Source organism: Impatiens glandulifera, chromosome 5 (assembly GCF_907164915.1).
Source record: "Impatiens glandulifera chromosome 5, dImpGla2.1, whole genome shotgun sequence".
Taxonomy (NCBI): Eukaryota; Viridiplantae; Streptophyta; class Magnoliopsida; order Ericales; family Balsaminaceae; genus Impatiens; species Impatiens glandulifera.
This window is the reverse complement of record NC_061866.1, coordinates 42,929,997-42,954,669: the sequence shown is the minus strand read 5'-3', so window position 1 is coordinate 42,954,669 and position 24,673 is coordinate 42,929,997. Positions and strand designations below refer to the sequence as shown.

The window sequence follows — 24,673 nt, the reverse complement described above, 5'->3', positions numbered from 1 at the left end:
GATTGTAACTGTCTTAGCAATAGATGAATGTTTTTCAAGAAAATCAATTCCCTCTTTTTGATTGTAATATTTTGATACAAGTATAGCTTTAAGTTTATGAATAAATTCATTTTAATTTATTTTGGTCTTAAAAATCTATTTGGATCCTATTGTTGTTTTCCATTTTGAAAGATATGTAGTAATCCATGTTTTATTATCATTTAAGGCTTGAAGTTCTTCGTTCATGGTTATTTGCCATTCTGAAAACCGTCAAGTCTCATTATAATGTTTTTCATTAATTTCAATAATTTTCATCAAAAAATAATGAAGTTTAGGATCATTAACATAATCTCAAAAAGATAATGTACTAGGGACATAATGAGACTTAGAAACATTCGTAATGTAGTCTTTTGTCCAAGCAGATTTACCTTTAAAACTCTCACTTTTCCTATGTGTGAAAATTGTTTCATTATTTTGAACTATATCATCATCTTCATTAATTTGAGGATTAATGAATTGGTTCTCTAATCAGGTCATCGTCTTCATTTGAGGATGAATGACACTGATCTAATTCTTTTCTAATTCTTTTTCATTAACCGATTTTTGAAAATTTTGTGAATGAATATTTTAATCTTTCAAGGATTTTGGTTTTTCTTTTTGAAAAGTAGCAGTGTCTAAATCATAATAACTATTATTGTCATCAAATGATACATAGTCATAATGATGATTGTTTTCAAAAGAATTTTATGTCTAGAAAAAGCATTTTTATAATATGGAAAAACATCTTCATGAAAAACATCTATAGATGTAAAAATATTGTTTTCTTTTAAATTTAAAAAAAGAAAAGATTTTTAATTATTTAGAAAGCCTAAAAAAATACATTTTATTCTCCTTTCTTCAAATTTAGACTTAAATGGTTGTATGTTTATACTGTAACAAAGGCATCCAAAAGTTTTAATTTCATTCGAAATGGGTTTTCTATTTAAGAATTTCAAAAGATAATTTCCAATTAAGACTTTCTGTTGGAAGTCTATAATTAAAAAGGTTGCCATGAGAATAGCAAATGTGTGAGTGTCTATGTTTCCTTTCAGCAATTCTGTTTTATTAATTTAAAATATTCTGAACATTTGAAATTGAGAAATTTAAAACTATCATATGTTCGTATGTTTTTAACATCAAATTCATATTGAGTTTTTATTATTTTAACAAAACTTTGAGTATATAATTAAAAAGACTTATGTCATTTAATAAGAAAGTCCATGTACATCTACTTAGGTCATCAACGATAGTAAACATATAAGAACTTAAAATGATGAATTCTTCTATATATTGACTTCATATATCTATATGAATTAGTTCAAAACATTTTGTACATTCTGAAGTAGATTTTGTAAAAGGCAATCTATGTATTTTTTACTTATTACAAACATCACATGGTATAGAACAAAAGAATGTACAAGGTAAAAGTTGTTTTATTACCCAAATCTGGATTTTAAAATTATTGTTTTGTGAATTTTTGGTGCATTGATTTTGAAAACAAAATATTTATTTAAGAGTTCACAAGTGGAAAAATCTGAACATTAGTTGAAGCTTCTTTCCCTTTATTTTGCTTTAATTGCTTCACCATTGCTGAAAGGTTTTCCATAATCTCCATGATTTGTTTCTTAATCACCTTATTTTATTTTATTTTGTTCTTTAACATTTTCGAGATTGAAAAGGGTTGTTGCAGCTGCTGCTGTGCATTGACTTCTTTCCCTTATTTTCTTATTCCATTTGAACTAGACAGGGTAACCAATAAATCGTTTAATCGTAATGACTAAAACATATGATTAGAGTTAAGAAACAAAAAATAATGTAAAAGTTAACTAAAAAAACAAATATAAACTTATTTAATTGGAAGGTTTTCCAAAATAACAATTAAATCGTCCATTGGGTCAACCAAACTATTATATGGGTCTCTTTCATAGTTTGAGAATTGCATTATCTAAAATTTAAAAGGCAAAAATATAATATGAATGACCGTATAATGCCTCGTAATGCAAAATTCACTCTACTTAGAATAAAATGATATTATACTAATTAGAATTATGAAAGAAAATAGAATTCTTATTAATAGAAAATATCAAATCAGAAAAAATAAATTGACATGTAAATTCAAATTTATTATATAATGTAAAAATATAATATTAAAAACATATTTTGATTTAATAAGTTGGAGACCGTCAACTATCACATAAGAAAATGAATCTCAATTTTATGCATGATTGAAGATTATTTGAACTAATAGGAGATTATGAGAAAATCTTATAAATTAATAATTTTAATAATATTTGTTATATATTTTTCAGTGTATAAAACATTATGGACTATATAATAAAGATGCACTAAAATATTATCACAAGTTAAAAAGTTTTAGTGACAACTCTTTGCACCTCTGTCCAAAAATTAATGTTTTTTTTAGTGAGAATACCTATAATTAGAGGACCATGAGGGTGACTTGTGTCCCACGAAGTACAATTAAGCCGGTTTCCATTATAAGAGCTCTCTCTTTTAATAGGACAATGCAAGCACGTCTTATAATAAAACTTCCACCTCTATTAAAGTAATCTAAAGTCAATTATTAAATTAAAATCTTATATATACATATCTGTTTAATAGAAAAAATATATATTTTAAAAAGTGTTAGTCTATGGGTAATATGACTATATATAGGATGTGCCCTGCCATTGCAAGACATCATCCCCTCCGTTAAGCAATGGCCATTCATGGATCATATAGTACTCTTTGTGCCCTGGCCCTTTGTCTAATGGCTGCTGCTTTGGCAGCAGCAGATTATGGTGATAACCATTATCACCATAAGTCTCCGCATCACCATAAGTCTCCGCATCACCATTATAAGTCACCTTCATCATCGTGGTTGCCTCCATATCTTTATAAATCTCCACCACCGCCATCGTCTTACATTTATTCATCTCCTCCACCACCACCTTATGTTTACAAGTCACCCCCGCCTCCTCCTTATGTCTACTCGTCTCCACCACCGCCGCCTTACATTTATAAGTCTCCTCCTCCACCTCCTTATGTTTACACATCTCCACCACCACCACCCTATGTTTACAAATCTCCACCACCACCTCCCTATGTTTACTCTTCTCCTCCACCACCACCTTACATTTACAAGTCTCCTCCACCCCCTCCTTATGTTTACTCATCCCCTCCTCCACCACCTTACGTTTACAAGTCACCTCCTCCACCACCTTACGTTTACAAGTCACCTCCTCCACCAGCATATGTGTACTCTTCCCCTCCTCCACCATCTTACGTTTACAAGTCACCTCCTCCACCTTCATATGTTTATAAGTCACCTCCTCCACCTGCATACGTCTACTCTTCCCCTCCTCCACCATCTTACGTTTACAAATCACCTCCTCCACCTGCATATGTGTATTCTTCCCCTCCTCCACCATCGTACGTTTACAAGTCACCTCCTCCACCTGCATATGTGTACTCTTCTCCTCCTCCACCATCTTATGTTTATAAGTCACCTCCTCCACCTGCATATGTGTACTCTTCCCCTCCTCCACCTGCATACGTTTACAAATCCCCTCCTCCACCATCTTACATTTACAAGTCTCCTCCTCCACCTGCATATGTGTACTCTTCCCCTCCTCCTCCACCTGCATATGTTTACTCTTCCCCTCCTCCACCATCTTACGTTTATAAGTCACCTCCTCCACCTGCATATGTTTACAAATCACCTCCTCCACCATCTTACGTTTACAAGTCTCCTCCTCCACCTGCATACGTTTACAAGTCCCCTCCTCCACCTGCATATGTGTACTCTTCCCCTCCTCCACCTGCATACGTTTACAAGTCTCCTCCTCCACCTTCATACGTTTACAAGTCCCCTCCTCCACCTGCATATGTATACTCTTCCCCTCCTCCACCTGCATACGTTTACAAGTCTCCTCCTCCACCTGCATATGTGTATTCTTCCCCTCCTCCACCATCATACATTTACAAGTCACCTCCTCCACCTGCATATGTGTACTCATCTCCTCCTCCACCATCTTACGTTTATAAGTCACCTCCTCCACCTGCATACATTTACAAGTCACCTCCTCCACCTGCATACGTTTACAAGTCACCTCCTCCATCGTCTTACGTTTACAAGTCACCTCCTCCACCGTCTTACATTTACAAGTCACCTCCTCCACCTGCATATGTGTACTCTTCCCCTCCTCCACCATCTTATGTTTATAAGTCTCCTCCTCCACCTTCATACGTTTACAAGTCACCTCCTCCACCTGCATATGTGTACTCCTCCCCTCCTCCACCATCTTACGTTTACAAGTCACCTCCTCCACCTGCATACGTTTACAAGTCACCTCCTCCACCTGCATATGCGTACTCTTCCCCTCCTCCACCATCTCACGTTTACAAGTCACCTCCTCCTCCTAGTGTTTATTAAAACTCTAATACAATTATTCAATAAATGTGAGTACATATATATTTTCTTTTAATTATTTAAAAAAAATAAAGTTTAATTAATTTTTATTATTTGTTTGCAGGTGAAAGATTAATGGAGATAATATTTTTGGCATACAACAATATATCTATCTCAAAGAAGACAATTATATGGAGAATTATGACTATTTAAATGTTTCATAATGGTTTTCTTATTATTATTATTATTTGTTGTGTGGATAATATCATTATTTGCTTTTAATTTTATGAACCATATTATTTTAAAGTTCTTATATTTTATTGGTTAACAAATTCAACATGGAATAAAGTAACATTAAAAAAAAACTCTAAATTTCTTCCAATGCTCAGTATGGAAAGAAGTAACCATGTTAGTGTGTGGAACAATGTTTCCTTTTATAATATGTTGTTTGGCATTGTTGTCCAAAATTATGTAAACTAATACTTACTTAAACTAGAACTTGAACCGACAAATAGATAATAATTTAAAAATTAAAATATATCTTTAATGTCTAAAATTCAATAATGTTTTTTTTCACTGTATTGATAATGCTACCCTACACGACGATAAATCTGGGCAAGAATCAACAATGCCTTGTGGTTAACAGAACCACCGCCTTCTGACACTTTTGTTGGTCCTGGGCAGAATATTTGAACAGTACACTTTTGTCCATCAGCCTCAAATGAAAACTTGAGGATCAACCAGAATTAAAAATGATAATACAATGTATAACATGAATAAGTTGAGATTCTTGATAAAGTTCCTACTAAATTTGAGAGAAACATGAAATAAAAGATTGAAATAAATATAATCAATTTAATATATTAAAAAAATATAAAGATAATATATATGTATTGTGATAATATCTTATAGAAGATATATTATCTTTATATTATATCTCCAATATATTAGATTTATTATATTTATTACACCCCGCAATCGAAGCAGGTGGACGATGTATGCTGAGATTGGATCGAAACTCTTTAAAAAGAACTCTCGGAAGACCCTTCGTGAAGATAACCACAAGTTGATGATGTATGAAGAAGTCGATTAAGCAGTAGGTGTTTTTGAAACTGAGGATGCAGAATGAAAGGAAAGTGAAGGGGTAGAGGCTTCTAAAAATAAAGTTAAGGAGGCACTTATGCTAGATGAAGAAGATCCAAACAAGCCAGGAAAAGTGGGTGCAGTTGAAGCTGAACCCGAAGAAACCCTAAACAGCGATGGTGTAGCAGCCGAAGCCGAAGAAGGGGTCCTAGTCAAAGTAGTAGAAGATACAGATCCAAGTGCTACTGTGGTCGCAATGATCCGAAAGTAGATGCACCAAAAGGATAAGATGATGCATTAGTTGTTATCCCAAAAAGAGGAGTTGGCGAAGAACTAGTGATGGTTGATCCAATTCCTAATGAAGGAGTGGAGGTTGTGGAAGTCGTTGTGTTGGTTAGTCTAGACCTGAAAGGAGTAGGGGCTTTAGTTGCGGGTGCGCTAAATCCAAAAGAAGGTATGGAAGCGGCTAAATCTGATGCACCAGTTGTTACAAAGGAAGGTGTGGAAGCGGCTAAAGTCGATGCACCAGTTGTTCCGAATCCGAAGGTAGGGGCACCACTTGCTCCAATACCAAATGAACTGGCGGAAGCGGATGACGCTGGGGTTAGGGTTTGAAGAAGACATTGGAAATAATGAATCGAACGGCGAAAAAGATGAGGTAACGGACGACGCAAAGGAGAATAGAGAAGAGGAGGAGGAACAATATGTGCATTGACTACTAGGATAAAGCAACAATTAAAAACAAAATTCAGAGAATATGATTGCCGAAGAAAATAAGAACATCAACAAAATTATTTGAAAGAAAAAATATTATTAAAAAATATAATAATAATTAATTGAGATTTATTAGAGCCCTCCATCAATGGCTATGGTAACCATTGATGGAGGCAACGTAAGACTAGATTTTGTAGTTCAAAAATAAAATTTTGGCTCTCAAACTATGTTAGAATACAATAAATTATGATAATATCAATATTATATTATAGTAGTTTTCTTATAAGTCTAATTTAATGTCATTTTCTATATTTTTATAGATTGAACAAAATTATTAGTGAGTTGAATTATGATAATCTATATGGTTGTGTTCGAACATTTTGTGACTTGTGAGTACCACAACAACTTCACTTAGATTAGTTTGCATTTATTTTTTCTAACAAATTTTAAAATTTAAAAGTTGAGAATTGACCATTTTAACCTACAATCATTAATATTGGTTATTGAATAACCCACTTAATTTTTGGAATAAGCAATAGAGTATTTATTCCATAGGGAGTGAATTCATGCGAATGCTTCTATTTTTCATGCTAAATTTCTAAAATCATTACCTAACACGCATCTACATCTACGAAGATCACCAACTTTAAATCTCAGACGAAGAATAATTGGTTCATAATCATGTCAATGATCTTGTCATAACTAACAAGGTTTCTTACCGCCATCAATTTCAAAGACCACACCAACTAGCATCATACTTTCTTGATTTTAAAAACCGTCGGTGGCCCAAAAAATATCATTATGACATTAGATGTCAATATATATGTTACTATGTTATTACTCTTGAAAAAGTTAGAATTACTCCATCTCACCACATGACAATCTTTTCTGTCCAATTGAACTCTACTTAAATAAGAACAACATTTTGTTCAATTCCTTAGAGCTTACAATACCAATGTCACATTATTCTTTTGTATATGAATAATAAAAAGAATAAGAGAGTAAAATATCGATTAAGAATATATGTCAGTTTTTTTATGCGAGATTGAAGATTATTTGAGCTAATCAGAGATTATGAGAAAATTGATAAATCAAACAATAAATCCCTGATTTTATTTTTCTTGTATAACTCATGCATGTATTAGTATAAATACCTAGGCAATGTAATAGTTCAACCTACAATAAAACTAAGTCTTTCATCAACTCTCCCCTCACAATTATATACTTCGTTTTGGATTGTCAATATTTTCCAATTTGATTCTCTAGATCATTTGCTTTTATTTCAGTAGATAAAGTCTGGATCATGTCGTTTAGAAATCTATCACCTCTACTGAAAATAAAAAGGTTAACACCGATAGTTATGAATGTCTAGAAGAATAGTGATACACAACCTTCAATCATATTCTTAATTTTAAGAATAGTGATACACAACCTTCAATCATATTCTTAATTTTAATTAACTTAATATCCTAAGCTTCTATATTCGGCCTCAACACTAGATCGAGACACCGATGTTTGTTTTTTTATTTAAATAAATGACTTAATTTCCCAGCTTTATACAATAATCTGATAATCTTCTACCATTGGAACAATGGCCCAATCAGCATCTATAAAAGATTCTAAATTTGTAAACTATTAGTAACATAAAATAGTCCTAAAGAAGGATATCCTTTCAAATATATAACTATTCTCAAAGCAGCTTGACACTAATGTGTATTAGGAGAATGCATAAATTGACTAAGTTGTTGCACACTAAAGGTAATATCAAGTCTTTTAAAATTCAAGTAAATAAGTCTTCCAACATGTCTCCTATATTTATCAAGTTTTGAACCTTTAAGCATATGCGGGTTTTTTTTAACACTTATTAAACTCGTTTCTTTAAGAATATTCAGAATGTATTTCTTTGATTAACAAAGATCACAATACTTGTTTTATTATTTCTAAGCAAAGGAAATATTTAGCTTCATTAAGATCTTTAATAGAAAAATAATTGTTAATGAAATTTTTTATCTTATTAATTTCTTCTCAATCATTTCCACATAGTAATATGTCATCAACATATATACAAAACAAAAATAATGATCTTTGATTAATCATTCTTATCAAAAAAAAGATAATTATCATTAAGAGATTGTTTGAAACCATATTGAATAAGTCGATAAGTGAATTCTTTATTCCATTCCTGAGAAGCTTGCGTAAGTTCATAAAGACTTTTAACAAGTTTTAAAACCTTACCAGGTGTAATGTCCTGAATACCTTTAGGAGAATTTAGGTAAATATCTTCATTAATGTATCCATTTAAAAATGTATTTTTGACATTGACCTTGTGAAGGTGTCAATCATGGGATGTTGCTAAAACAATTACAATCTTGATTGTAACTGTCTTAGAAATAGATGAATGTTTTTCAAGAAAATCAATTCCTTCTTTTTTTATTGTAATATTTTGATACAAGTATAGCTTTAAGTTTATGAATAAATTCATTTTAAATTATTTTGGTCTTAAAAATCTATTTGGATCCTATTGTTGTTTTCCATTTTGAAAGATAAGTAGTAATCCATGTTTTATTATCATTTAAGGCTTGAAGTTCTTAGTTCATGGTTATTTGCCATTCTGAAAACCGTCAAGCCTCATTATAATTTTTTTCATTAATTTCAATAATGTTCGTCAAAAAATAATGAAGTTTAGGATCATAAACATAATCCCAAAAAGAAAATGTACTAGGGATATAATGAGACTTAGAAACATTCGTAATGTAGTCTTTTGTCCAAGCAGATTTACCTTTAAAACTCACTTTTTCTATGTGTGAAAATTGTTTCATTATTTTGAACTATATCATCATCTTCATTTGAGGATTAATGAATTGGTTCTCTAATCAGGTCATCATCTTCATTTGAGAATGAATGACAATGATCTAATTTTTTTTCATTAACCGATTTTTCAAAATTTTATGAATGAATATTTTAATCTTTCAAGGAGATTTTGATTTTTCTTTTGAAAAAAGCCGTGTCTAAATCATAATAACTATTACTGTCATCAGATCATACATAGTCATAATGATGATGGTTTTCTAAAGAATTTTATGTTTAGAAAAATCATTTTTATTATATGGGAAAATATCTTCATAAAAAACATCTATAGATGTGAAAATATTGTTCTTTTAAATTTAAAAGAAGAAAACATTTTTAATTATTTGGAGCGCCTAAAAAAATACATTTTATTCTCATTTCTTCAAATTTAGACTTAAATGGTTCTATGTAACAAAGGCATCCAAAAGTTTTAATTTCATTCGGAATGGGTTTTTTATTTAAGAATTTCAAAAGATAATTTCCAATTAAGTTCGGAATTTTAAAGTTAACAACATTAGTGAGTGTCTATGTTTCCTTTCAACAATTCTATTTTGTTGAGGAGTATAGACACGTGTTCTTTGATGAATAATACACGTTGATTTAAAATATTCTGAACATTTTAAATTGAGAAATTTAAAACTATTATATGTTCGTATGTTTTTTACATCAAATTCATATTGAGTTTTTATTATTTTAACAAAAATTTGAGTATATAATTAAAAAGACTTATGTCATTTAATAAGAAAGTCCATGTACATCTACTTAGGTCATCAACGATAGTAAACATATAAGAACTTAAAATGATGAATTCTTCTTTATATTGACTTCATATATCTATATGAATTAGTTCAAAACATTTTGTAAATTCTGAAGTAGATTTTGTAATAGACAATATGTATTTTTTACTTATTACAAACATCACATGGTATAGAACAAAAGAATGTACAAGGTAAAAGTTGTTTTATTACCCTGTCTAAGGAATGTTCATTCACACATGTAACAATTCGGACTAAAAGAAGACAAAGAGATTGTAAACTTGTGATCTAAATTATTTATTACCCAAATCTGGATTTTAAAATTATTGTTTTGTGAATTTTTGGTGCATTGATTTTGAAAACAAAATATTTATTTAAAAGTTCACAACTGGAAAAATCTGAACACTAGTTGAAGCTTCTTTCCCTTTATTTTGCTTTAATTGTAATGACTAAAACATATGATTAGAGTTAAGAAACAAAAAATAATGTAAAAGTTAACTAAAAAAACAAATATAAACTTATTTAATTGGAAGGTTTTCCAAAATAACAATTAAATCGTCCATTGGGTCAACCAAACTATTATATGGGTCTCTTTCATAGTTTGAGAATTGCATTATCTAAAATTTAAAAGGCAAAAATATAATATGAATGACCGTATAATGCCTCGAAATGCAAAATTCACTCTACTTAGAATAAAATGATATTATACTAATTAGAATTATGAAAGAAAATAGAATTCTTATTAATAGAAAATATCAAATCAGAAAAAATAAATTGACATGTAAATTCAAATTTATTATATAATGTAAAAATATAGTATTAAAAACATATTTTGATTTAATAAGTTGGAGACCGTCAACTATCACATAAGAAAATGAATCTCATTTTTATGCATGATTGAAGATTATTTGAGCTAATAGGAGATTATGAGCAAATCTTATAAATTTATCGAATAATTTTAATATGATTTGTTATATATTTTTAGTGACAACTCTTTGCACCTCTGTCCAAAAAATATTGTTTTTTTTAGTGAGAACACCTATAATTAGAGGACCATGAGGATGACTTGTGTCCCACGAAGTACAATTAAGCCGGTTTCCATTATAAGAGCTCTCTCTTTTATTAGGACAATGTAAGCACGTCTTATAATAAAACTGCAACCTCTATTAAAGTAATCTAAAGTCAATTATTAAATTAAAATCTTATATATATAAATATCTATTTAATAGAAAAATATATATTATAAAAAGTGTTAAAGTCTATGGGTAATATGACTATATATAGGATGTGCCCTGCCATTGCAATACATCATCCCCTCCGTTAACCAATGGCCACTCATGGATCATATAGTACTCTTTGCGCCCTGGCCATTTGTCTAATGGCTGCTGCTGTGGCAGCAGCAGATTATGGTGATAACCATTATCACCATAAGTCTCCGCATCACCATAAGTCTCCGCATCACCATTATAAGTCACCTTCATCATCGTGGTTGCCTCCATATCTTTATAAATCTCCACCACCACCATCGTCTTATATCTATTCATCTCCTCCACCAAGTCCTTATGTTTACAAGTCGCCCCCGCCTCCTCCTTATGTCTACTCGTCTCCACCACCTCCGCCTTACATTTATAAGTCTCCTCTTCCACCTCCTTATGTTTACACATCTCCACCACCACCACCCTATGTTTACAAATCTCCACCACCACCTCCCTATGTTTACTCTTCTCCTCCACCACCACCTTACATTTACAAGTCTCCTCCACCCCCTCCTTATGTTTACTCATCCCCTCCTCCACCACCTTACGTTTACAAGTCACCTCCTCCACCACCATACGTTTACAAGTCACCTCCTCCACCAGCATATGTGTACTCTTCCCCTCCTCCACCACCTTACGTTTACAAGTCACCTCCTCCACCACCATATGTGTACTCTTCCCCTCCTCCACCATCTTACATTTACAAGTCACCTCCTCCACCTTCATATGTTTATAAGTCACCTCCTCCACCTGCATATGTCTACTCTTCCCCTCCTCCACCATCTTACATTTACAAGTCACCTCCTCCACCTTCATACGTTTATAAATCACCTCCTCCACCTGCATACATCTACTCTTCTCCTCCTCCACCATCTTACGTTTACAAATCTCCTCCTCCACCTGCATACGTTTACAAGTCACCTCCTCCACCTGCATATGTGTATTCTTCCCCTCCTCCACCATCATACGTTTACAAGTCACCTCCTCCACCATCTTATGTTTATAAGTCACCTCCTCCACCTGCATATATGTACTCTTCCCCTCCTCCACCTGCATACGTTTACAAGTCTCCTCCTCCACCTGCATATGTGTATTCTTCCCCTCCTCCACCATCATACATTTACAAGTCACCTCCTCCACCTGCATATGTGTACTCATATCCTCCTCCACCATCTTATGTTTATAAGTCACCTCCTCCACCTGCATACATTTACAAGTCACCTCCTCCACCTGCATACGTTTACAAGTCACCTCCTCCACCGTCTTACGTTTACAAGTCACCTCCTCCACCTACATACATTTACAAGTCACCTCCTCCACCTGCATATGTGTACTCTTCCCCTCCTCCACCATCTTATGTTTATAAGTCTCCTCCTCCACCTCCATACGTTTACAAGTCACCTCCTCCACCTGCATATGTGTACTCCTCCCCTCCTCCACCATCTTACGTTTACAAGTCACCTCCTCCACCTGCATACGTTTACAAGTCACCTCCTCCACCTGCATATGCGTACTCTTCCCCTCCTCCACCATCTTACGTTTACAAGTCACCTCCTCCTCCAAGTGTTTATTAAAACTCTAATACAATTATTCAATAAATGTGAGTGCCTATAATTTTTCTTTAAATTATTTAAAAAAAGATAAAGTTTAAGTGATCTATATTATTTGTTTGCAGGTGAAAGATTAATGGAGATGATATTTTTGACACAACAATATATCTATCTCAAAGAAGACAATTATATGGAGAATTATGACTATTTAAATGTTTCATAATGGGTTTCTTATTATTATTATTTGTTGTGTGGATAATATCAATATTTGCTTTTAATTTTTTGAACCATATTATTTAAAAGTTCTTATATTTTAATTGTTAACAAATTCAACATGGAATGAAGTAACATTAAAAAAAACTCTAAATTTCTTCCAATGCTCAGTATGGAAAGAAGTAACAATGTCAGTGTGTGGAACAATGTTTCCTTTTATAATATGTTGTTTGGCATTGTTGTCCAAAATTATGTAAACTAATACTTACTTAAACTAGAACTAGAACTAGAACTAGAACCGACAAGTAGATAAGAATTTAAAAATTAAAATATATCTTTAATGTCTAAAAATCAATAATGTTTTTTTTCACTGTATTGATAATGCACACGACGATAAATCTGGGCAAGAATCAACAAAGCCTTGTGGTTAACAGAACCACCGCTTTCTGACACTTTTGTTGGTCCTAGGCAGAATATTTGAACAGTACACTTTTGTCCATCAGCCTCAAATGAAAACTTGAGGATCAACCAGAATTAAAAATATTAATATAATGTATAACATGAATAAGTTGAGATTCTTGATAAAGTTCCTACTAAATTTGAGAGAAACATGAAATAAAAGATTGTAATAAATATAATCAATTTAATATATTAGTAATACAATATAAAGATAATATATATTTATTGTGATAATATCTTATAGAAGATATATTATCTTTATATTATATCTCCAATATATTAGATTTATTATATTTATTACACTCCCGCAATCAAAGCAGGTGGACGATGTATGCTGAGATTGGATCGAAACTCTTTAAAAAGAACTCTCGGAAACCCCTTCGTGAAGATAACCACAAGTTGATGATGTATGAAGAAGTCGATTAAGCAATAGGTGTTTTTGAAACTGAGGATGTAGAATGAAAGGAAAGTGAAGGGGTAGAGGCTTCTAAAAATGAAGTTAAGGAGGCACTTATGCTAGATGAAGAAGATCCAAACAAACCAGGAAAAGTGGGTGCAGTTGAAGCTGAACCCGAAGAAACCCTAAACAGTGATGGTGTAGCAGCCGAAGCCGAAGAAGGTGTCCTAGTCAAAGTAGTAGAAGATGAAGATCCAAGTGCTACTGAGGTCGCAAATGATCCGAAATTAGATGCACCAAAAGGATACGACGATGAATTGGTTGTTATCCCAAAAAGAGGAGTTGGCGAAGAACTAGCGATGGTTGATCCAAATCCTAATGAAGGAGTGGAGGTTGTTGAAGTAGTATTGTTGGTTAATCCAGATCTGAAAGGAGTAGAGACTTCAATTGTGCGTGCGCTAAATCCAAAGGAAGGTATGGAAGTGCCTAAATCCGATGCACCAGTTGTTCCAGAGAAAGGTGTGGAAGCGGCTAAAGTCGAGGCACTAGTTGTTCTGAATCCGAAGGTAGGGACACCACTTGCTCCAAAACAAAATGAACTGGCGGAAGCGGATGACGCTGGGGTTAGGGTTTGAAGAAGACATAGGAAATAATGGACCGAATGGCCAAAAAGATGAGGTAACGGACAACGCAAGGGAGAATAGAGAAGAGGAGGAGAAATAATATATGCATTGACTACTGGGATAAATCAACAATTAAAAACAAAACTCAGAGAATATGATTGCCGAAAAAAATAAGAACATCATTAAAACTATTTGAAAGAAAAAAATATTATTAAAAAATATAATAAGAATTAATATAGATTTATTAGATCCCTCCATCAATGGTTATGGTAACCATTGATGGAGGCAACGTAAGACTAGATCTTGTAGTTCAAAAATAAAATTTTGGCTCTTATACTATGTTAGAATACGATAAATTATGATAATATCAATATTATATTATAGTAGTTTTCTTATAAATCTAATTTAATGTCTTTCTAAATATTTTTATAGATCGAACAAAATTATTAGTGAGTTGAATTATGATAATCTATATGGTTGTGTTCGAACATTTTGTGACTTGTGAGTACCACAACAACTTCATTAATTAGTTTGCATTTATTTTTTCTAACAAATTGCAAAATTTAAAAGTTGAGAATTGACCATTTTAACCTACAATCCTTAATATTGGTTATTGAATAACCCACTTAATTTTTGGAATAAGCAAATATAGTATTTATTCCAAAGGGAGTGAATTCATGCGAATGCTTCTATTTTTCATGCTAAATTTCCAAAATAATCACCTAACACGCATCTAAATCTACGAAGATCACCAACTTTAAATCTCAGACGAAGAATAATTGGTTTATAATCATGTCAATGATCTTGTCATAACTAACAAGGTTTCTTACCTCCGTCAATTTCAAAGACCACACCAACTAGCATCATACTTTCTTGAGTTTAAAAACCGTCGATGGCCCAAAAAATATCATTATGACATTAGATGTCAATATATATGTTACTATGTTATTACTCTTGAAAAAGTTAGAATTACGCCATCTCACCACATGACAGTCTTTTCTGTCCAATTGAACTCTACTTAAATAAGAACAACATTTTGTTCAATTCCTTAGAGCTTACAATACCAATGTCACATTATTCTTTTGTATATTAATAAAAAAAATAAGAGAGTAAAATATCGAGTAAGAATAAATGTCAGTTTTTTTATGCGTGATTGAAGATTATTTGAGCTAATCAGAGATTATGAGAAAATTGATAAATCAAACAATCAATCCCTGATTTTATTTTTCTTGTATAACTCATGCATGTATTAGTATAAATACCTAGGCAATGTAATAGTTCAACCTACAATAAAATTATAAAACTAAGTCTTTCTTCAACTCTCCCCTCACAATTAAATACTTCGTTTTGGATTGACAATATTTTCCAATTTGATTCTCTAGATCATTTGCTTTTATTTTAGTTGATAAAATCCTGGATCATGTCGTTCAGAAATCTATCACCTCTATTGAAAATAAATATAAATTAAAAAAGGCTAACACCGATAGTTATGAATGTCTAGAAGAATAGTGATACACAACCTTCAGTCATATTCTTTATTTTAATTAATTAACTTAATATCCTAAGTTTCTATATTCAGCATCAACACTAGATCGAGACACCGATGTTTGTTTTTTATTTAAAGAAATGACTGGATTTCCAAGCTTTATAACCGGAACAATTGGCCCAATCAGCATCTATAAAAGATTCTAAATTTGTAAACTATTGGTAACATAAAATAATCCTAAAGAAGTACATCCTTTCAAATATATAACTACTCTCAAAGCAGCTTGACATTGATGTGTATGACTTGATGTGTATGACGAGAATGCATAAATTGACTAAGTTGTTGCACACTAAAGGTAATATATGTTAGGATTTGTATCTCTCAAATCTGACCTGCTTGAAAACAATCTGTAAAAAAACACAAGAATGAAGAACACAAGAACACACAGATTTATAGTGGTTCACTCAAATTGAGCTACATCCACTTCAGCCCCCACCATATTTCACTATGAAGAAAAAGAAGGAATATAGAGTTTTTTGCCTCACACTTTATCTCTCTAAAATTATGTCTTAACCATGTAAACCCTTAATAATCACATATTTATAGGGTAAACATTAAGGTAACAAACCTAAATAACTTTGGTCAGGCCCAAGCCCCAAACCAAAAAAAACTCAATAAACTCTAATTAACAATGTAGAGTTTATTATAAGTGTAGATCCCATTACTCAACAATCTTCCACTTTGAGACTAACTTCATCATCTCTCGATCGGTAGTGGATTTCCATTCGATGTCTTAACGAAGAAGACCAACTGAAGTTGCACACAACTTCAGTTTCTCATTTGTCACAGCTTTCGTCAACATATCAGATGGATTCTCACTCCCGGGAATCTTCTCAAGAGCTAATACTCCATCTTTTAAAGTTGACCGGATGAAATGATAACGAACATGTATATGCTTCGTCCTGCCATGATAAATAGTATTCTTTGCCAAATGAATGGCACTCTGACTGTCGCATCGCAACACACTCCTCTCATAGTCTTGACCCAATTCTTGGAAAAAGGGTTGTAACCACATCATCTCCTTAGCAGCTTTTGTCACAGCAACATACTCTGCCTCACAACTAGAAAGAGCAACAATCTTCTACAATTTTGAAACTCAACTGATTGCAGTACCTCTCAGAGTATAAATGTACCATATTGTGCTCTTCCTACTATCAACATCACCACCATTGTGAGCATCAACATATCCTTCCAAACCCATATTAAACTTTTGAAAACACAAAGCGAGACTCGTACTTCCTCTTAAGTATCGTAGTATCCACTTTACTGCTTCCCAATGTTGTCTACTCGGATTGCTCATGAATATGCTAACAACTCCCACTGCATGTGCTATGTCTGGTCTTGTGCAAACCATCGCATACATAATACAACCAATGGCAGAGGCATACGGAACAGTTGTCATGTAAATTTTCTCATCCTTTGTTGAAGGCGACTAATCTTTAGATAGTCTGAAGTGACTAGATAAGGGGGTAGTAACTGGTTTTGCATCATACAAGTTGAACCTGCTAAAAACTTTCTTCACATATTCTTCTTGTGAAAGCTTGAGAACTTCTTCATCCCTGAAAATTCTCATCCCAAGGATTTGTTTTGCAGCACCCAAATCCTTCATTGCAAACTTTTCAGACAACTCTTTCTTGAGATTGTTAATCCCATACAAGCTTTCTCCAACAATCAACATATCATCAACGTAGAGGAGCAGAATAATGTACGATTTATCAAACCTCTTGATATAGCAGCAATGATCAGCTTCATACCTTAGAAAATCGTTACTTTTCATAAAGCTATCAAACTTCTTGTACCATTGCCTTGGAGCCTGTTTTAAACCATATAGACTCTTCTGAAGCTTACACACAAGCTCATTTTTTCGTTTGATTTCAAATCCTTCTGGTTGTCTCGTATAAATCTCTTCATCTAAATCACTATGAAGAAAAGCAGTTTTGACATCCATTTGTTGAAGATGAAGGTCTTCTTTCACAATCAAACTCAAAATAGTTCTGATTGTCATCAATTTAACTACTGGAGAGAAGATCTCATTATAGTCAATACCTTCTTTCTGTTGAAATCCTTTCACAACCTACCTTGCCTTGTACCTCATGGTTTTATCATGTTCTTCTTTAATCCTGAAGATCCATTTGTTGTGAAGTGTTTTCTTTCCCTTTGACAGCTCAGTGAGCTCTCAAGTCTGATTCAACATCAAAGAGTCCATCTCATCTTTCATCGCAGACTCCCACTTAACTAATTAATCAGATTGTATTGCTTCCTCATAGCATTCAGGTTCACCTCTATTTGTCAACAAGATATAGTTCAGAGATGGAGACCACCACTCAACTGGTTTTCGATTCCTTGACGGTTTTCTCAACTATATAACCGGTGTTTGCTGATTTACCTCTGGGGCCACATTCTCAACGATTTCATCTTCAACAACACATTGTTCTTCTTCGACAATCGGTATATATTCAGCTGAAAATTCTCTAAAATCGACGGTACTAGTCTCTTCCAACTTGGAATCACCATTTGATGTCTTCCCAACACAATCTTTGTAGAGAACCTATTCATTGAAGATAATATTTCTGCTACGAATGATCTTCCGATTTTGATTATTCCATAAATGATAACCAAACTCGATATCACCATAACCAATGAAAAAACATTTATTAGACTTTGGATCAAGTTTGCTCCTATCACATTCATTAATATGAACATATGATAAACAACCAAACATTTTCTAATAAGAAAGATTTACCTTTTTATTGCTCCAGGCTTTTTCAGGAATTCTGAATTCAAGAGGAACAGAGGGTCCCCTATTTATCAAATAGGCAGCAGTATTAATAGCTTCTTCCAAGAAGGTTTTAGGCAGCCCTACATGCAATTTCATGCTCCTAGCACGCTCGTTCAATGTTTGATTCATTCGTTCAGCTACTCCATTCTCTTGAGGCATTCGGGAAATAGTCTTCACCATACTGATCCCATTCATAGCACAATACTCTTTGAAATCTGAATTGATATATTCACATCCATTGTCGGATCTCAAACACTTAACTTTCTGATTTGTTTCATTTTCAACCAAAGCCTTCCACTTCTTGAAAATAGCAAATACTTCAGACTTGTGCTTCATAAAGTAAACCCATACTTTTCTTGTTGAATCATCTATAAAAGTCACATAGTAGTATGATCTGCCAATAGAAGAAACAGGTGCAGGTCCCCACACATCAGTGTGTACCAACTCTAGCCTTTCTTTCTTGAGCTCCTTCCCAATTTTTAAGAAACTCACCCGTTTCTGTTTTCTAATAATGCAGTTTTCACATAACTGATATTCAACAGACTTCAGTTCTGGAATCTGTCCATTCTTCAAAAGAATTTTTATCCCTTTTTCCCTCATATGGCCCAACCTGCAATGCCACAACTCACTGTTCTTCGAGTCATCAACTACAGCAGCAATTGTTTCTCTACAAGTTGAAGTCGTGTATAACGTTCTAGTTTTGTGACCTCGAGAACCAACAATTGCTCCTTTAGTCATCTTCCATGCACCATTTCCACAACTGATATTGTGACCTTCTTCATCAAGTTGTGTAATAGAGATCAGATTTCGCATTAAACCTGGAATGTGTCTCACCTTATTAATCTTCTAAACAGAACCATTTGTCATCTTTAATTTGATGTCCCCCATGCCAACAATATCCAGTGGCTCACCATATGCGAGATAAACTTTCTCATAGTTTCCAGCCACATGATTCTCCATTAATTCTTTGTGGGCAGTGGTGTGGAAAGACGCTCCCGAGTCCAAAACCCATGAATTTATCGGGCTATCAACAGAAAAAAGTAACGCATTAGTGACAGTTTCTGTAACAATGTTGGCTGGATCATTTTTATCATTATTGTTTCTCTTTGGTGCTTTGTAGTTCCTCTTCAAATGACCATGTTTACCACAATTCCAGCACTCAAATGTCCGCCCAGACTTGGACTGACTCCTCTTGCTCCTCGACATAGATCTGCTCTTACCTCGGTTGAAATTTCTATCATTACATTTGCCCCTGTTTTCCACATTCAGAGCAGAACCTTTGAACGTTTCACCAGAATCAATTTTACGAACCTCTTCGGTAAAAATACGATCTCTAACTTTAACAAATTTCAGTTTAGCATTTACAACTAAATTACTAATTGTTGTACTCATAGGTTCTCAACTATTTGGTAGAGATGTTAACAAAATCATGGCACTAATTCATTCCCAAAATCAATCTCAACAGATAGCAATTGATTCACAATTGTATTGAATTCATTCAAATGAGTAGTGATAGAAGTACCATCAATCATTCTTAAGTAAAAGAGTCTTTCCATTAAGTGTACCTTGTTGTTAGCAGATGGTTTCTCATACATATTAGAAAGAGCTTTCATCAGACCCATGGTGGTCTTCTCCTTTTCTACATTGTGAGCAACCGTCTTGGCTAGCGTCAATCGGAAACTCTCAAAACCTGTCTATCAAGGAGTTTCCATTCAGCTTCATCCATCTTCTCTGGTTTCTCATTCAAAGGAACATGAAGCTTCTTTCTATAGAGATAATCTTCAATCTGCATTCTCTAGAAGGCATAATCTGTCACATCGAATCTTCCAATCCCATGTCTTATACTGTTCTCACTTGCAATTGTTTCCAATGCTCAGATCTAGCCTAAATGCTCTAATACCAGTTGTTAGGATTTGTATCTCCCAAATCCAACCTGCTTGAAAACAATCTGTAAAAAAACACAAGAAAGAAGAATACAAGAACACACAGATTTATAGTGGTTCACTCAAATTGAGCTACATCCACTTCAGCCACCACCAAATTTCACTATAAAGAAGAAGAAGAAATACAGAGTTTTTTGTCTCACACTTTATCTCTCTAGAATTCTATCTTAACCATGTAAACCCTTAATAATCACATATTTATAGGGTAAACATTCATGTAATAAACCTAAATAACTTTGGTCAGGCCCAAGCCCAAAACCAAAAAAAAAACTAATAAACTCTAATTCACAATGTAGAGTTTATTATAAGTGTAGACTCCATAACTCAACAATATCAGGTCTTTTAAAATTCAAGTAAATAAGTCTTCGAACATGTCTCCTATATTTATCAGGTTTTTTTAGGGTGCATGACCTTAAAAGTCACATAGTAGTATGATCCGCCAATAGAAGAAACAGGTGCAGGTCCCCACACATCAGTGTGTACCAACTCTAGCCTTTCTTTCTTGAGCTCCTTCCCAATTTTTAAGAAACTCACCCGTTTCTGTTTTCTAATAATGCAGTTTTCACATAACTGATATTCAACAGACTTCAGTTCTGGAATCTGTCCATTCTTCAAAAGAATTTTTATCCCTTTTTCCCTCATATGGCCCAACCCGCAATGCCACAACTCACTGTTCTTCAAGTCATCAACTACAGCAGCAATTGTTTCTCTACAAGTTGAAGTCGTATATAACTTTCTAGTTTTGTGACCTCGAGAACCAACAATTGCTCCTTTAGTCATCTTCCATGTACCATTTCCACAACTGAAATTGTGACCTTCTTCATCAAGTTGTGTAACAGAGATCAGATTTCGCATTAAACCTGGAATGTGTCTCACCTTATTAATCTTCTAAACAGAACCATTTGTTATCTTTAATTTGATGTCCCCCATGCCAACAATATCCAGTGGCTCACCATCTGCGAGATAAACTTTCTCATAGTTTCCAGCCACATAATTCTCCATTAATTCTTTGTGGGCAGTGGTGTGGAAAGACGCTCCCGAGTCCAAAACCCATGAATTTATCGGGCTATCAACAGAAAAAAGTAACGCATTAGTGACAGTTTCTGTAACAATGTTGGCTGGATCATTTTTATCATTATTGTTTCTCTTTGGTGCTTTGTAGTTCCTCTTCAAATGACCCTGTTTACCACAATTCCAGCACTCAAATGTCCGCCCAGACTTGGACTGACTCCTCTTGCTCCTCGACATAGATCTGCTCTTACCTCGGTTGAAATTTCTATCATTACATTTGCCCCTGTTTTCCACATTCAGAGCAGAACCTTTGAACGTTTCACCAGAATCAATTTTACGATCCTCTTTAGTAAATATACGATCTCTAACTTTAACAAATTTCAGTTTAGCATTTCCAACTGAATTACTAATTGTTGTACACATAGGTTCTCAAATATTTGGTAGAGATGTTAACAAAATCATGGCACTAATTCATTCCCAAAATCAATCTCAACAAATAGCAATTGATTCACAATTGTATTGAATTCATTCAAATGAGTAGTGATAGAAGTACCATCAATCATTCTTAAGTAAAAGAGTCTTTCCATTAAGTGTACCTTGTTGTTAGCAGATGGTTTCTCATATATATTAGAAAGAGCTTTCATCAGACCCATGGTGGTCTTCTCCTTTGCTACATTGTGAGCAACCGTCTTGGCTAGCGTCAATCGAAAACTCTCAAAACCTGTCTATCAAGGAGTTTCCATTCAGCTTCATCCATCTTCTCTGATTTCTCACTCAAAGGAACATGAAGCTTCTTTCTATAGAGATAATCTTCAATCTGCATTCTCTAGAAGGCATAATCTGTCACATCGAATCTTCCAATCCCATGTCTTATACTGTTCTCACTTGCAATTGTTTCCAATGCTCAGATCTAGCCTAAATGCTCTAATACCAGTTGTTAGGATTTGTATCTCCCAAATCCAACCTGCTTGAAAACAATTTGTAAAAAAACATAAGAAAGAAGAATACAAGAACACACAGATTTATAGTGGTTCACTCAAATTGAGCTACATCCACTTCAGCCACCACCAGATTTCACTATGAAGAAGAAGAAGAAGGAATACAGAGATTTTTGTCTCACACTTTATCTCTCTAGAATTCTATCTTAACCATGTAAACCCTTAATAATCACATATTTATAGGGTAAACATTCATGTAATAAACCTAAATAACTTTGGTCAGGCCCAAGCCCAAAACCAAAAAAAAAACCAATAAACTCTAATTCAAAATGTAGAGTTTATTATAAGTGTAGACTCCATAACTCAACAATATCAGGTCTTTTAAAATTCAAGTAAATAAGTCTTCGAACATGTCTCCTATATTTATCAGGTTTTTTTAGGGTGCATGACCTTTTTCTTCAAGTTTTGAACTTTTAAGCATATGCGTTTTTTTTGTTTAGCACTTCTTAAACTCGTTTCTTTAAGAATATTTAGAATGTATTTCTTTGATTAACAAAATCACAATACTTGTTTTTTTTAATTTCTAAGCAAAGGAAATATTTAGCTTCATTAAGATCTTATTAATTTCTTCAAAATCATTTCCGCATACTAATATATAGTAATATGTCATCGACATACAAAACAAAAATAATGATCTTTGATTAATCATTCTTAACAAAAAAAAAAAGATAATTATCATTAAGAAATTGTTTGAAACCATATTTAATAAGTCGATAAGTGAATTCTTTATTCCATTCTCGAAAAACTTGTCTAAGTTCATAAAGACTTTTAACAAGTTTTCAAACCTTACCAGGTGTAATGTCTCGAATACCTTTAGGAGAATTCATGTAAATATCTTCATTAATGTATCAATTTAAAAAGATATTTTTGACATTGACCTTGTGAAGATGTCAATCATGGGATGCTGCTAAAACAATTACAATCTTGATTGTAACTGTCTTAGCAATAGATGAATGTTTTTCAAGAAAATCAATTCCCTCTTTTTGATTGTAATATTTTGATACAAGTATAGCTTTAAGTTTATGAATAAATTCATTTTAATTTATTTTGGTCTTAAAAATCTATTTGGATCCTATTGTTGTTTTCCATTTTGAAAGATATGTAGTAATCCATGTTTTATTATCATTTAAGGCTTGAAGTTCTTCGTTCATGGTTATTTGCCATTCTGAAAACCGTCAAGTCTCATTATAATGTTTTTCATTAATTTCAATAATTTTCATCAAAAAATAATGAAGTTTAGGATCATTAACATAATCTCAAAAAGATAATGTACTAGGGACATAATGAGACTTAGAAACATTCGTAATGTAGTCTTTTGTCCAAGCAGATTTACCTTTAAAACTCTCACTTTTCCTATGTGTGAAAATTGTTTCATTATTTTGAACTATATCATCATCTTCATTAATTTGAGGATTAATGAATTGGTTCTCTAATCAGGTCATCGTCTTCATTTGAGGATGAATGACACTGATCTAATTCTTTTCTAATACTTTTTCATTAACCGATTTTTGAAAATTTTGTGAATGAATATTTTAATCTTTCAAGGATTTTGGTTTTTCTTTTTGAAAAGTAGCAGTGTCTAAATCATAATAACTATTATTGTCATCAAATGATACATAGTCATAATGATGATTGTTTTCAAAAGAATTTTATGTCTAGAAAAAGCATTTTTATAATATGGAAAAACATCTTCATGAAAAACATCTATAGATGTAAAAATATTGTTTTCTTTTAAATTTAAAAAAAGAAAAGATTTTTAATTATTTAGAAAGCCTAAAAAAATACATTTTATTCTCCTTTCTTCAAATTTAGACTTAAATGGTTGTATGTTTATACTGTAACAAAGGCATCCAAAAGTTTTAATTTCATTCGAAATGGGTTTTCTATTTAAGAATTTCAAAAGATAATTTCCAATTAAGACTTTCTGTTGGAAGTCTATAATTAAAAAGGTTGCCATGAGAATAGCAAATGTGTGAGTGTCTATGTTTCCTTTCAGCAATTCTGTTTTATTAATTTAAAATATTCTGAACATTTGAAATTGAGAAATTTAAAACTATCATATGTTCGTATGTT

The 24,673-nt window shown here is 32.9% G+C and overlaps 1 protein-coding gene across 1 annotated transcript; it reads left to right on the top strand.

Annotated features, from left to right (window-relative positions):
- Nucleotides 1–2,734: 2,734 nt before the first annotated feature.
- Nucleotides 2,735–14,335, top strand: LOC124939412 (extensin-2-like). Its single transcript, XM_047479891.1, has 3 exons — nt 2,735–3,447; nt 11,383–12,607; nt 13,769–14,335. Exons 1-3 carry the CDS (start codon nt 2,735–2,737, stop codon nt 14,333–14,335), a joined length of 2,505 nt encoding a protein of 834 aa, XP_047335847.1.
- The last annotated feature ends 10,338 nt before the right edge of the window (nt 14,336–24,673 follow it).